At 44.5% G+C, this 14,380-nt stretch overlaps 2 protein-coding genes across 2 annotated transcripts in view; one reads left to right on the plus strand and one right to left on the minus strand.

Annotated features, from left to right (window-relative positions):
• Window positions 1-7,919, minus strand: part of LOC116394197 (serine/threonine-protein kinase 10-like) — a 25,043-nt gene extending 17,124 nt beyond the window's left edge. Inside the window, exons 1-5 of the mRNA XM_031867095.1 lie at window positions 7,131-7,919; window positions 5,555-5,719; window positions 2,897-2,945; window positions 2,051-2,200; window positions 482-554 (exon numbers count right to left, since the gene is read on the minus strand). Coding sequence (XP_031722955.1) covers window positions 482-554; window positions 2,051-2,200; window positions 2,897-2,945; window positions 5,555-5,719; window positions 7,131-7,280 — 587 coding nt within the window. The 5' untranslated portion in view covers window positions 7,281-7,919. The remainder of the gene's footprint in view (window positions 1-481; window positions 555-2,050; window positions 2,201-2,896; window positions 2,946-5,554; window positions 5,720-7,130) is intronic.
• Window positions 7,747-14,380, plus strand: stn1 (STN1 subunit of CST complex). The gene is made up of 9 exons (XM_031867096.1): window positions 7,747-8,581; window positions 8,977-9,072; window positions 9,341-9,418; window positions 9,656-9,829; window positions 10,271-10,382; window positions 11,284-11,434; window positions 11,856-11,978; window positions 12,066-12,138; window positions 13,292-14,380. Exons 1-9 carry the CDS (start codon window positions 8,449-8,451, stop codon window positions 13,447-13,449), a joined length of 1,098 nt encoding a protein of 365 aa, XP_031722956.1. The 5' UTR covers window positions 7,747-8,448; the 3' UTR covers window positions 13,450-14,380.

Genomic DNA, 14,380 nt, shown 5'->3' on the forward strand with positions numbered 1-14,380 from the left:
TGGTGGGTTTCCAAGTGTCTTTTTAATGTAGTGGGCTTCATACTGTCTGCCGCCAGTATTTTAGGACACACAACACACCGGGGTCTCTCTTCTTGGCCGACCATAGTGCTTGTAAAGCACAGGGACAGATACGCCTCCTTATATTTTCTTGCTTTTACCTTTTTTTGTGCCGTTGTTGTGGTGGTCGCGTCGCCTGTTACAGACTGCCTGTAACAGACTTACCATCTGATTTGCGCTTTACACCAGTCTCACACCTCTCTCTCTCTCTCTTCTCCCCCCCCCCCCCGTGGTTGGAACACTGCATGTCAGGTCGGTTCCGCTCAATTTCTTTTTCTTTCTTAGGTGCAACCATATGATATAGTGCCCTATCTTTACAACTTGTTACCGGTGTATGCGGGTTGGTGATGAAGCCCCCCCTGTAGTTCCACTGTTTGGGAACCACTGGACTCGGAAAACAGGTTTTGTTTGATATTCAACTCACCAGTAAGGTGTCCCAATGAAAGAGTCTCTCCTCTGCAGGGTTTTGGTGTTTTTGGCAGACACACCAAAGTCAGCTGGAAGACAAGGCAAACCAGGTATTTATCAGAGGGACACCACTGTCATCATTGATTCCCCAAACTAAATAAAAACAGCAGAACAACTAATAATCTCATCAGTGCATGAACACGGCCTGAGAGGAAACAATGTGCCGTTATAATGTTGGGTTTACGTTTTGCATGATGACATCATGCCTCGTCTGTGTGGCGTGTGAGTAGTCAGCAACACCTGCTATTGTGCATGACGCTCACTCATTCATTATGATGTCTGCCATGCAGCAGTAAAGGCCTTTGCCCACCAAGTCTGCAGTTTTAGTCCAAAATGTTTCAAAAATAAATACGACCTCATGTGTCAATCACGTTTACTCACAGACTCGGAAACTTTCATCCGTCATAAAGTTTCGAAAAAAACATTTCGTCTTCAGACTGTGTCACAGTTAGCTCGTTTGACAGTTCTTCTTTTAAAGGGGCATTTCACTGATCTCACATCAGGTTCAGTGTGCTTGTCACAAAAGACAGGGATTCAACCTGTGACACCAGTAGAATATCATCTTATCTTGTGTTCTTTCTGGCTCAGTGTCCCATCAACATGGGTCGTAAAAACCCAGACACACTGACACTTTCCGCTATCCACTCATATACTGACTTGTGCACTTGGTTAAAAAACAGCAGACATATAGACAAAGAACAAACGATGAGTTAAACCGCTGTTCTATTGAGTTGCATTATGGGAGTTGCTAAGTGTTTGGCCCGTGCTTGAGACGAGATACCTCTGTTTCAATTCTGCTGTCTGGTTTAAAACTTATTGATTACATATTTCCTTGACATTTTCAGTTTGGTTACAGCTTGGGTGTCCTGGAAATCTTACTTCACACGATAAAGTCACCACATTGTCTCTTGCGCCGGTGTCACATTCATAGAGTGTAATGTCATGAAAAGGATCACATGAGCTGCTGAGCTCGTTGCATTTAAAGTGTGGTAAAGTGCTGACGTTGGTTTTCTGCTCCACGTGATAGCACATGATAGACCGACTGAACACAGAGCTTCTGTTGGAGAGGCCTGTGTGTGTGTGTGTGTGTGTGTGAACTATGAGGACAAACACTCGACTTAGATGACTGAATGTATTTGATCTGCATGTGTGAGAGCGGCTGTAAAAAGGGTGGATCACTGTACAGCAGCTTAATCTTGAGAAAACGGCCAAAGGCACAGAACCTACATCGATAGAATGTGAACTCATTCGTGGTTTGTCCCCTAGAAAAGTACAAAACTAAACTAAAACTTGCATAACTGAACCAGGAAAATGTAGTATAAGAGAGTTTGCCCTAGCTTTTTACTTTCTCCTATACCCTGTGTGCATGTATGACACAGATCACAGTTCATGTTTGTGGGATTGTCTTTTCGGAACCATCTATGGATTGAATCATATCCATTCTGGGTATGATGGGGGACAGTTTGAGACAGGGTATGTAGCTGTACTTCCTGGTGTTAACAGAAGGAGTTAACTTTGCCCTTACCCAGCTTGACGTCCCCATCCAGCATGAGGAGGATGTTGCCAGCCTTCAGGTCTCTGTGGATGATGTTGTTGTCGTGGAGGTAGACGAGGGCCAGCAGAGTCTGCTTACACACCACCCTGATCTGAGGCTCCGTCAGAGGTCTCTCCAGTTCTACAGGGACCACAGGAAGACGCGTGCTTACAATTTATGACTGTGGAGCACGCACACATGCAACCGAATCATAGACGGTTATATGAGCTGTAATAATGAACGAGGACTGTAATGTGCATGTGGTCTACAGAGGTCTTTAGATGTCTTAAGGCCTTTACACACCGGGGGCGCAACCAATAAACCACAATTTCAACAAAAGGTTTGAATAGAGTCACGCAGCCAGAGGACCAACTACCAGGAACCGTAGTGAGCCAGAGCAGCGTCTGAGGTAAACTGTAGCCTAAGCTACTCTTAACTGCTTTATCGAGTGAATACGAGTTCCCTCTGGCAAACAGTTACAGTGTATATGTCTAGGGCTTTTATTGTGAAAGGTAAGAGAAGGAGTGAATCTGGTCTGCGCTCTCTTCGTCAAGGTTGAAAGGAATAATAAAGCCTTGGTTTGGACTACGGAGCCTCCGTGTTGTTGTACTATATAGTGTACAAACACTGTGATTGGTTGATGCATATATTTGCGGTGTGAATGCTCAGAAGAATCAACCTCGCTCTGAAAAAACCCCCCGAAAAATATAAATTGATGTGCAAATGAATCACACCATAGAAAAACGCTCCCGGTGTGTTAAAGCCTTCACACTGACATGTTTTAGTGTTTACTGTTTGACATTCTAACCCGTATGCAAAGTGGAAGTGCTGACTCACCTAGCATGACTGCATCCACAGCCCCTCCAGCACAGAACTCGATGAGGATCTGCCAACGTGGGCACAGGGAACACAGAGTCAATGTGGTTTACAACACACGTTTGTTCATGTACAACAGCATGCGTCAAATAGCCTTTATCAAATGTTTTAGATTATTTAGAGGTACAACAACAATAATGCGACACAGAGGCGAGTGCAGTAATGCTGTGGTTGAACACAGCGCTCTGTCAAAGCTGTAGTGAAGTCTGGAAGGTTCTCAGGTTCAGAGAGAGAAATGCATTGTAACTCTGTACAAAACTCAAAAGGGACCCGCCACCATGTACCCGACCTACTCACTCCACTAAAGCAGGTTGAGAAGGAACCTCCACCCAGCCTGCGTGAATGAAACACCCGGAGCCCTTGAAGGCGTTTAGGAGCTTTCAGTACGGCTGTTGCTGTAAGAGGATTGGCCCAGTTAGGGGCCACATTGTGGACAAGGTTTCACACAGCTGGTAGGTCACTAGCTAGCTATATAGCCAGACCTCAGCCTTATTCTGTAAATAGGATTAAAGTTTCTATGGACGCAGCACTTGAGGCAGGAGTGAGTATGATCAGTAGGTAAGGTAGAGCATCTGGAGCAGAGTCGTTATTCAGCCCATGATCCTCTACACTGACATCTGGGGAACATTTCGCCAAATGTCACACATTAAGGAAGGGGAAGTAAAGGCCGCAATTCTGCTACTTTGCAACCATTGAGAAACTAATTGTGGTTGATACGTCGGTTAAGGCCCGAGCTTATGTTACAGGGTCAGCCTGCGTTTCAAATGGCAAGTTACACAATCTTCTAAGAGCCTATTTATAAAAACTAACTTTTCATCAAAGATCAATGGCATTCCATTACTCAGTTGAGCTTTTCAAGGCTGTTCTACTTACAACAACAAAGCCCTTACAGGACACACAATGACTGAAGTCTCAGAACGGTCTCGGCTGGTCAACACACACACACACACACACACACACACACACACACACACACACACACACACACTCACACTCTTCTAGTGTTTCTCTGTAGGCGTGCTGTTGTGTTAGCGGCTCTGCTGTTCTACAATGGCCCCACAGTGGTTGCTCACCACGGGCCCGGGCTTCCTCTCTCCTACACACAAACACTTGGAGAAGTGTGCACCCACAGATTTACTAATCCATTCATGTGGCGCACAGAAGGAGGATGTGAGACTATATGTGACCTCACCTAAATTAGCAACATCACTTCAAACTGTTGCTGTGCAACTGAAACTGGAAACAAAATGTCAACGGATGACATATGCAGTTCTGAAGTGAGCCACCTCCCCACACTCCCGGGTTAAGTGGAATGAAGCCTTTCATCTCCAGGAGGGAATGTCCTGGACACTCTCTCCTCTCTGATCAGGTGGTGCACAGGCCAAGATACAAATCAACACTCAACCTCCATCAGGCTACGGCCATTGTTCGGAGGACAATAGGGAGGAAAAGGGCCGGGCACTGAAATGAAATACTCAGGTAATCAACAGAGTGTATAAAGACCCCACTGTCTTCTAAGATGCTTGAGTACTGACACACATGAGGCAATGTGGTGCTGGCTTCTGGAGTGGTTAGAGATTTATTCTACAGGAAAGAGGACCAGCCTGTAATCTATCTCAGTCACTGAGTTCCTTCCACACACACACACACAGTTTATGTATTCATGAACACTTCCCTCGTGAGTCTAGTGTAGAATCCCTATCTGCTGACACAGGTTTGCTCCAGGGCCGAGGTAAAGGGCACTACTTCTACACAACTAGTCACGAGGGCCCAACACTGATGCCCCTGGTGGGACACCTCAAACTCAGACTTTGTGTTGAAAGGAATAGACAAACTAGTTTCCAAAGATAACAGATGACCACAATAATGAAGGGCTAAAGTGAAGAACAAAGGCATTTAAAAGAAAAGCTCAAATCAACAGCGGCTGGATTATAAACTGGTGTGATGATTAACAGCTCTAAAAGCTGCTCCTTTCTGCTGATCATGTGAACTTTGGCCTCAAATGTGGATAAGAATACGACAGTAAGAAAGGAGCTTTCATAAAGCCTTGCAATAATAGTACAGTCCATCTATTCTCCTCCTCTTATGTGGGGCAGCAGGCTCAGCAGGGCCTCTAGACGGCCCTCTCATCCAGCAATATGTTCCAGAGACTTTCCCAGACCAGACGAGATATATAACCCCTCCAGTGTGTCCTGGGTCAACCCCAGGGGACGTGCCCGGAACATCTCTAAAGGGTGCCGACCATGAGGACCCCGATCAGACGTTGAACCCCACTCAGCCGGAGCCTTTAACGTGAAGGATCAGCGTCTCTACTCTGCGCTCCCTCTGGCTGAGCTATGAGGGAAGCTCATTTCAGCTGCTTGTATATCCGCGATGTCGTTCTCTGAGGTGAGGGTCGGAGCGTTAATGGACTGGTGAATCTTCACCAGAACGGTCCAGGTTCATCACTGCTGATGAGCCTGGACCGTCTTTCTGATACTTGACCTCACTCACAACCCGGAGGGAGCAATCAAATAGTACAGTGATGCAGAATCAATCCACATGTTCCCCTGCTCGAGTGGTAATACAGAGGAGACACTGATGACATTGTCGGTCCGGAGAGCTCTTCCCTCTACTCACCCACAGTTTGCTCTCAAAATAGAAAGCGTCGAGCAGTTTGACAATGTTTTGGTGGTCGCAGGAGGCCAGGATTTCGATCTCCACCATGTAGTCCTCCAGCTCCTCCTCCGTCTTTGTGTCAATAACTTTGGCTGCAGCTAGAATTCCCGTCTGTTTGTTTTGAGCCTGTAGGAGGAGAACGTTATCCGACATTTGTATGGCCAAAGCGCAGTTATTCAGGTCAGTCTTACGTCTTTCTTTTCCTGTGCTCTGATCGAGTTCAGGATGAACACATGTAATGTAATGGAAGACTCAGAAAACTTGGTTTATGTTGGACTTAAAGTTGTCTGACTTTAGACCTGCAACAAACACCGCACACACCCATTGAGAGGATCTAAAGACATCAAATACACCTGCTTTGCTGCAGGTCTGAGTAAGTTAGACAGGTCTTGTTAAAGTTTGTTTTGGCTTCTCTGCAGGCAGGATGTGCTCAAAGGAGTCACCGCTGCGATATGGGATGCAGCCACTTCCTGATGACCTGCCCGTGTTAGCCATACACGCCATTTAAAAATACATACACCCCCCCATAATCTACTCATGGGTACTAAAGCAGACAGCTTGTGTTTCACTATGAATCAACAGCGAGGACTATCCCAGTGATCATCAGTGCAGCGGGGCATTACACAGCTCAGACACAACTCTGCAGTTTACTATTCATAGATCTCCTTCAACTTGACTCCGGAATGTCACCGTTGGACAACCAGGAACTGCTTCCAGAGAACCACAATGAAGGATCTGTTTTGGTACTTTTTCTCCTTTTTTCAACAGTCGGTCTAGTTCACATAAGCCCTGCCTGTTGGAATGCTGGGAAATTGACAACATGTGATGAAATCATTGTGCAAGACGATTAGGCTTAAATTAAGTATGATACTAAATAACACCCCATTTAAAACTCTCGGGTAAGTCCAACTGTTTCAAAGTGTCCAAAAATAGCATTTGGCACCAAAGAGCCAAACAGTCCATGCAAAGTGCGTTGATCAGCCACAGACTTCCTCCTATCAGACCTGGTCCAGCCCTGCTGTGTGACAACATTTACTGTCACTCATGCAAATGAAGCACTCTGGCTCCAGCAATGCACTGGGGTGAAACCAAACAATGGCTCGATTTAAAATGATGACGAGGGGGTTGTTGGAGCTTCTAAAAGCAGCTGAAGAGTAGATATGAAAAAGGCGTAGCCACGGCTTCTATCTGTACGTATATGACAAATATGATGTTAAATGGTGGTTAATTCTCAGCTTTACCGGTCAGTGAGACCAGGTAGAGAAGAAGTCAGTTTTAATGAGGGGATGGGATGATATTTGGATGTCACATGTATACAACCTTCATAGGGAGAGGGGTGAGACAGGTATGTTGGAGGGACTGAGCGGTCCTATTTAACACCACCTGTGCCCCAGTGCAGGTGTGCTGTCTGAGGGGACCCTGCTGTACCTTGTGTCGGGCTTCAGACAGAGCACTGCTGGGTACGGAGAGGTCACAGGAGAGATAGGGGGGAAGGCCACCTACTACAAAGAGAAGCTCTGAATGAGACATTTCCTACCTTGAACACTTTTCCAAAGGCTCCATCTCCCAATTCACCGATGATGTCCCATATTTCCTCTGGATTTTCATCCCTGCGCACGTGTTCATACTGTTTCTTCTTCTTTTCGGTTCCCAATTTAAATATTTTACGGAAATTAAAAAACGACATGCTGAATCCTAGGTCCTTCAATGACAAAGGAATTCCACTTTAAAGAGCCAGAGTAGTGTCGCGTTCCTTGAACACTTTTAGAGACTTTAGCGTAAGTCTTTGGAGTACTATGTGTGTCCCATTAGTTAGAAGTACCTGCTTGGAGAACGCAGTACGTTAGCTTTCACAATAGTTCGGATCTAAACCTAGCCTAGCCTTTGACACCGTTTGGGCCAGTCCAGAGAATAGCTCTTTCTCTTCGGGTCATTGTTAACCCCTAAATGTAGCTAAAGCTCACTGTTAACATCTGATACACGAATGAAGAAGACTTTATGTTTATGCAAAGTAGTAAGTAGCTCGTCGTTGTTCCAACTCCTGACGACCCACTCGCCCGAAAATCCTGTGGGGCTCTTTCTCAACCAAAAGAAAAAAGATCCGGGTCCTCCCAAGTAGTTGTATTCCACTGAATAATTCATCAGTTTCCTTCAGGCTAAACACGGCTACAGTTGGTCCGTACGTTAATATGAGCTAAAACGGTAAAAAAGGAAAAGAAAACAGTCATCGTTCCCTTGGTGTAAAACGGGTTTAGTAATCTAGCGGATTTAGTGTCTGTGCGCGTTCCCGAGTGCGCGCCGCTGCAGTTCTTTCTCTCCGTTCCCCTCGTGTTTGACACTTGGCGGGCTAATGTCAGTCTTCTGCTGCCCTCCTCTGTATGGGAGACCAAACGCAACTGGTGGGGGCGTTTCAACCTTCCACGACTATACTGTAGCGTATTTTCATCAAGAACAATAACCCATGTACTACTTGTTCATTGTAGTGTTACTGCGTCAATCTGCCACCATCTCCCCAATAAACACTTCATTCGGGTTCCTTTGTGTCACTGCAACTACATGTCCCATACACCATTGCGAAAACGACCCCGCCGTACGGACAGTAAAATGCCAATAAGACTCTTTCAAACATATAAGTTAAATATTTTAAGGCTAGTATGTAGCTGAAACATTTCTATCATGTTGCACGTATGTGTTAACGCTTACAGAGCCACTGTAAATAATAAACACGCATTTAACAGAACTCAACAACACGTCACGTGACCAATGTTTTGGGTTCCTCTCAAGACGCTCCGCGGGAGCTAGCTTCTTCGCCGCCAAAGGAGAGGTCAAATATCTGCCTCTGTTTTCACCATGAAATGCAGCCAGCCACTATGGATCCAGCGGAAGAGCCCCCCTCGATGTTGTGGGGACTGGACCCGATCTTTTGTGCCTTCGCCAGGCTGTATGTCAGGGACATCCTGCAGATGACAGAGTCCATACAGGTGCCAGGTAGTAACAGCTAACGCTAGCGTTAAGTGTCAAACATTTCATCTACTGACTGTATCCTTGGGCTTTCCATTTTGAACCTTCACAAGCAACATTAGCTACACGTCGGGATATTTGTGTCTAACAGCAACGTTAAGTAAACTAACCAACCAAGCTATTTACAAACAGTTAACGTTACTCTAAATGCGACGTTAGCAAGTCAGCTAACGTCAACTAATTTCCTACTTTGTAAATTCGTTGACTACTTCATAAGACGTTTTTATTATGTATATGTTTAATGTTTCAATTCATTGACCATTTGACATCCTCCCTGTGTGACTTGTCTCGGTGATTGACTCACACCTGATGTTGACAATGACAGTCATTTTTGCTTTGAGAGTAATATTTCTGTCTACTAGGTATCTACTTCTACAACTTGCATCCAATCTATAAAGTTGATGTACTCGGGACGGTGGTTTACAAGAGAGAAAGAGAAGACTTCTTCTGCTATGGAGGTAATCTCTCTGCGTCCCTGTGTGGAACAAAGTTACCCGACTGTGAATGCTGTCTTTGGGAGTTATTTTGGGACCCACTGTGGCATTGTGCCATGTTCTGGATAAACAGTGAGAAAGTCTCCATCTCTGACAATGCTCCAGTTTCTGTTGACATCTCACCAAGTGACACACACACACTCCTGTTGTATAAAGGCCTAAAACAAGCATGGCTTTCACTTCCCAATCGCAAGCAAAAACACATTTTGAGTATCCTTCCTTTTGTTCTCAGTGGATGATGGTACTGGTGTAATAAACTGCCTCTGCTGGAAGAATAACCTGTTGAAAGAGGAGGTGGATCTTACCAAATGTGAGTTTGCATTTGTATGGATCTCAATGTTAGCAAGATACTCTTCAGCCATATTGATGCCTTCTAGCTGAATGTGTCATGTAAATATATGAACTGTTTATTAGTGCAGCTTGAAAGTGTATCATCATTATTGATTAGTTCAACTATTTTCAAAGGTGCTTCATAAATTCATTATTATACATTAATGTATTTCCACAAACCGTTGTGTGATGTCCGATATTCCTTTGTCATCTCCAGCAGGAGGAAAACACAGTGATGGGGCTCAAGGAGGCTTCAACCCAGTTGCTGAACTGGCTCTGCTGAGGCAGGCCCAGCAGAGCCGCTGCCGTCTGGAGATCGGAGAGCTGCTCCGAGTCAGAGGACCAGTGAAGACGTCGAGGCAACAGAGAGAAATCATGGCCTCCACCTTCTGTGAGTACAGAGTACTGTCCCCTGCAGGCCACAGTGGCAGTTTGATACCAGAACACATCATCCGCTTTCACTTATTTACCTTCCAGCTACACCCACCAGTGTCCCACCAATGTCCCACCAATGTCCCACCAATGTCCCACCAATGTCCCACCAGTGTCCCACCAATGTCCCACCAATGTCCCAGAATACCAGCACTTAATCAGTGGTTCAGTAGAAACTACTTTTCAGAAGAAACTAGTGTTGAAGTGCCCAGCAAGGACATTCTTTATCCTATTACTGCAGTCTTGTTTAGTAATGGCCTACACATTTCTCTCTTCAACACACGCACACACACACACACACTCACACACGCACACAGCACATTCTTTATTTGAGGGTACCCACCATCGATATCATCTGCCCATTCGTCCCGTGTGAATCTGTATCTGTGTGTGTTCTCAGATAAAGTGAACGACCCAGTGATGGCGGTCCAGATAGCGTGGATGATGGAGGTTCCTCAGCTCTACAGACAGTGCTATGACAAACCACTACAGCTGCAACCTAATGCAACGGGGTACGCACATTAATCTCTGAACGTACTATCACAGTGGATTACCACTGTAGCCAGGTTTACATCCAAGTTATTGTACATTTTAACCCAATTTCCAGAAAATTGGCGAAAGAAAACACTAATTAATGCGTTTCCATCCAACACTGAATATTAGTAGTTGGTTCACCAAGATAAACCGTTGGTGGCTGTAATACTCCAGTTGGGTGTAGTTAAATAGTTATAGAAGAAGGCGCAACATGACAATTAAGAAAGTGTTAGTCAAAGTTTCAAACAGTGGAAAACCATGTAAATGGTAAATGGACATGTATTTTTATAGCACCTGTCTAGTCCCCTGACCGCTCAAAGGTCTTTACCCTACGTGTCATCATTCACCCATTCACACACACACACACATTCATACAAGCACATCAGGATCAAAATTGATCACTCTCACACACGCACAGATGGCACAGTAAACATTGTAAACATGAGTTTATGGTCTCAATCTCTAGTTTCAAGTCTTCTTCAATACAACATGAAGATCATTTAGTAAATTATGGTCCATTTAGAGTCAGATAGACCATAAAGCAGAGTATGCTTTAGGGGCGGGGCTACCTTGACAGGTCGCTACCATGGCATTTTCCGGTCTGGGAGTTGTTTGTGTTTTCGTCTTGGAACTTTAACCCTTTCAATATGTGTTTTCACTTCATCAAAGTTAATTGTAACATTTTGGTCCTAAAAATAGCTTATTCAGTGTTTGGTTGTTCTTAGCTTAAAATGAACCAACACTGAACGCAGGCTCTCATCTAGCCATATATACATAGACAGGAAGCTGTCACAGCTGTCATCACTTCTCTGTAAACATACATGTAAGCATGTAGTAGTAGTATGAATTGTATTAAGGCCAGATTCTTTGTCTGTTCAGTGACTCAGCCATCAGTTCCCTCAGCAAGGCAACGAATATCATCAAGGAGTTCTTAAAGCAGAAGTCGGTGACCAGGTTCAGACCCTATGATGTTCAGGACCTCCTCCAGCCTCTCATCTCCAGCCAGCCTCAAACAGCATCAGCAGACCAGGTACGCCCCAATAATAATATCACAATCCTTTCTTCTCTGAAGATGTGTGGTGAAAATCAAACTGCATTTGAAGTGTCCTTCTAACGTGAGAGGGATGAGTGAAGTTAGGAAATACAGCCAGGATTTCATTCCCAGCATAGACGCTCATTTGTATTCTTTCATTTGAGTTGTCGTTCTACATTTTGGTTTTACTATAAAACTAGACAAGAAGACAACACACTGAGGTAGGAGAAAGTGATGAAGATCTAAGACTGAAACAGGAGGCAATAAAAACACTAATAGCACAGTGTCTGCGTCTGATTAATGCCATATCCCATCTCTACGTGTTATTGACTGTAAACCAGCGTTAATGCTCGTGTCATTTCAAATGTAATTCAATGTCCGCTCTGTTGTATTATTGTGCTTCTCTCTTGCTGTGAAGGAGCCTGTGGCGGGTCCATCCGCATGCCAGCAGCTACGCCAGCTCCTGAAGGAGACCCTGCAAATTCTACAGGACGAGGGTGTTGTGTACCGCAAGGTCAAATCCCAGGATGAAGTCTATCAGGTAAGAAACAGCAGAGAAGTCTCCAATACACTCCTCCCACTTCAGTTGCTTATCTTCGTGAAGATTCATGCTGTCGCCCCTCACCAGGTGACTGCACATGACACAGATCTACTCATAGCCGTCAAAGACGTCATCAGGGAGGACTCGCAGAGAGAGAAGTGTAAGTACACTTCCTATGTTTGCTCTTGATTAAAGGGAAAAGTCGCCAGCATGTATGTGGATGTCCAATCAGTGTTGATGGTAAATGTAGTCAATTGAAGCAATAAATTCCTGAGTGTGTTTTATTGACCCTGAAGGCTGAGTTCTCCTGCCCGCAGAAAAACAAACAAAAAAAAACACTCATCCATCTATCCATCTATCCATCTATCTATCTATCTATCTATCTATCTATCTATCCCTATCCCCTTGAGCAGTTATTTCCGTGATGAGCTGAGTTGTAGTTCCAGACCGAGGTGGATCACAGCGTCTGCAGGCTGGGTTAGCTCCAGCAGCTGGCTCTCTTTGCAGGTCGACGTCCACATGCCGCTGAATGTGGTTAGGCTTTGTTCTGGTCAAGTGGTTAAATGCCAATTTGTTGTGACACAGCCCACGTAGAGCCTTCTATACATCTTCTAGCTAATCAAAAATTCTGCCAAACTGCGCTTGTTTGACAAGGTGCCATCTAGTCCCACTCTCCTCCTCGCTGAATGCGAGGCAAACAGCCCAATATGTGTTGTTTTAGTCTTTTCACAGCGGACGCTCGTTGTTATGAGCCAACGTTTGACGAGGATGTAACAATTTCAGTGCAAATAATGTCAATATGTTATGTGTGTGTGGCTACATTAATGAAATAATAATCATGTCTCGACTAGTATTTGTGGTGCAGACTATTGATGGTGGACGAGTTGAATCCACTAGTCCGGCTTTCTGGGTCTATACAGCAGCACTGGAGTCTACATTTACCATCAACACTGGTTGGACGTCCAGGACAAAGGCAGCAGATTTTCCCTTAAAGTCTCAAGCTGTTGATCAACGTTGACCTTCCGTATTTTTAGTTTGACTCGATGACAATCTCCTTTGTGGCAGTGTGTTGAGTAGAGCGGTGATTATCATTCAGTTGAAGCTGTTTATCTGCTTTTCAGATTTGTACAATCACACCTACTGCATGTCAAAAATGTCTTGCCATTCTGTGAGATTTTTGTAAGAAATATATCCAATAAATATGCTGAATAACTTGGAAACCTATTGAAAAACTAAACTCTAAGTGTGGTGAAGCCTTGCTTTCCATGGCCACATCCCTGCGTGCTGACCGTTGCTTCCTGCTGTGCCCGTAGATGCAGAGAAGGGTTGCCACATCCTGCACATCCTGTCTGCAGTCAGGCAGCGCCACAGCCTCAACGTGAGCAAAGCCACGCTGGAGCTGGTCCTCAAATCCCTGGAGTGCAACAGCGACATCATCAGCACCAGCGACGACCATTACACTGCGTTTTAGCTGGAGCACAGTATTACTGTAGTATTACTGGGTAGATTAGTATTGGTAATACTGTAGTATTACTGTAGATACTATATGCACTATGGCTTATTGCTCCAAAATGTGAGTGTCCAATAGGTTGGAAGTAAATCATGTCTTTTTTTATTCCTCTGTTCATCTATTGTGAATTTGAAATTATAACTGCATAATGACAGACATCAGGGAAGCTTTCAGGACCACTGTGCACTTCACTGTTATGATAGAAGACATGTTTAAATTAATAGGAAATGCATAACAGACCCGGGCTCATGCATGGCTTCATTAACCTGCTGAAGAGGCCTCTGGGGGGAAATGAAGGCCTCTACACACAGGTGGTGTTTCTTTTATGCTATTCATTTGCAAGTCAATATGTTTTTTTGAACTGTTGTTTTTAACACAAATACTTTTATGCAGTGAGAATATTAAAAACATTCATACAAGAAATGTTGATGACTTAATGCAAACACGCCAATGACATATCTTACCATACCAACACAGGACGTATTAAAAGTCTCTCCACATCCAACAGCCGACTCATGGCCCAGCAACGAAACCGATTCGTCATCTGTTGAGTAACTCATCCTTGTAAACGTTGTACATGCAATCCAAAAGTTAGTTTGGAATAATGGCTGAAGTGCCCTTAAAATCATAATGGTCTCTTAGTCTGGAGTCTCAAATATGCATCTAAAAAGGCCAGGAGTTTACCCAGCCGGAAGACTCGCCAAGTCCACGCAAGACAATGATGCACTTTCTACAGGTTATAATTCTGCCGGTGGTATTGTTCAATGCCACGTCTGTACGCACCGTCAAGATGAGAGGATATGTTCGTTGTTCCCAGTTATAACTTGATGGCATTATCTACATGTGATGCACAACTCTGGTGTTTTACCAGCTGTTCTGACAGATGTTTCAA

This window comes from Anarrhichthys ocellatus, unplaced genomic scaffold (assembly GCF_004355925.1).
Source record: "Anarrhichthys ocellatus isolate YVR2014 unplaced genomic scaffold, GSC_Weel_1.0 scaffold38, whole genome shotgun sequence".
Lineage (NCBI taxonomy): Eukaryota > Metazoa > Chordata > Actinopteri > Perciformes > Anarhichadidae > Anarrhichthys > Anarrhichthys ocellatus.

Bases quoted from the DNA above. Each gene is read 5' to 3' on its own strand.
- stn1 (XM_031867096.1), top strand. From the start codon at position 8,449: ATGCAGCCAGCCACTATGGATCCAGCGGAAGAGCCCCCCTCGATGTTG. The intron at 9,073-9,340 runs GTAATCTCTCTG...TTTTGTTCTCAG, and splicing joins AGACTTCTTCTGCTATGGAG to TGGATGATGGTACTGGTGTA. The intron at 12,139-13,291 runs GTAAGTACACTT...CTGTGCCCGTAG, and splicing joins GGACTCGCAGAGAGAGAAGT to ATGCAGAGAAGGGTTGCCAC.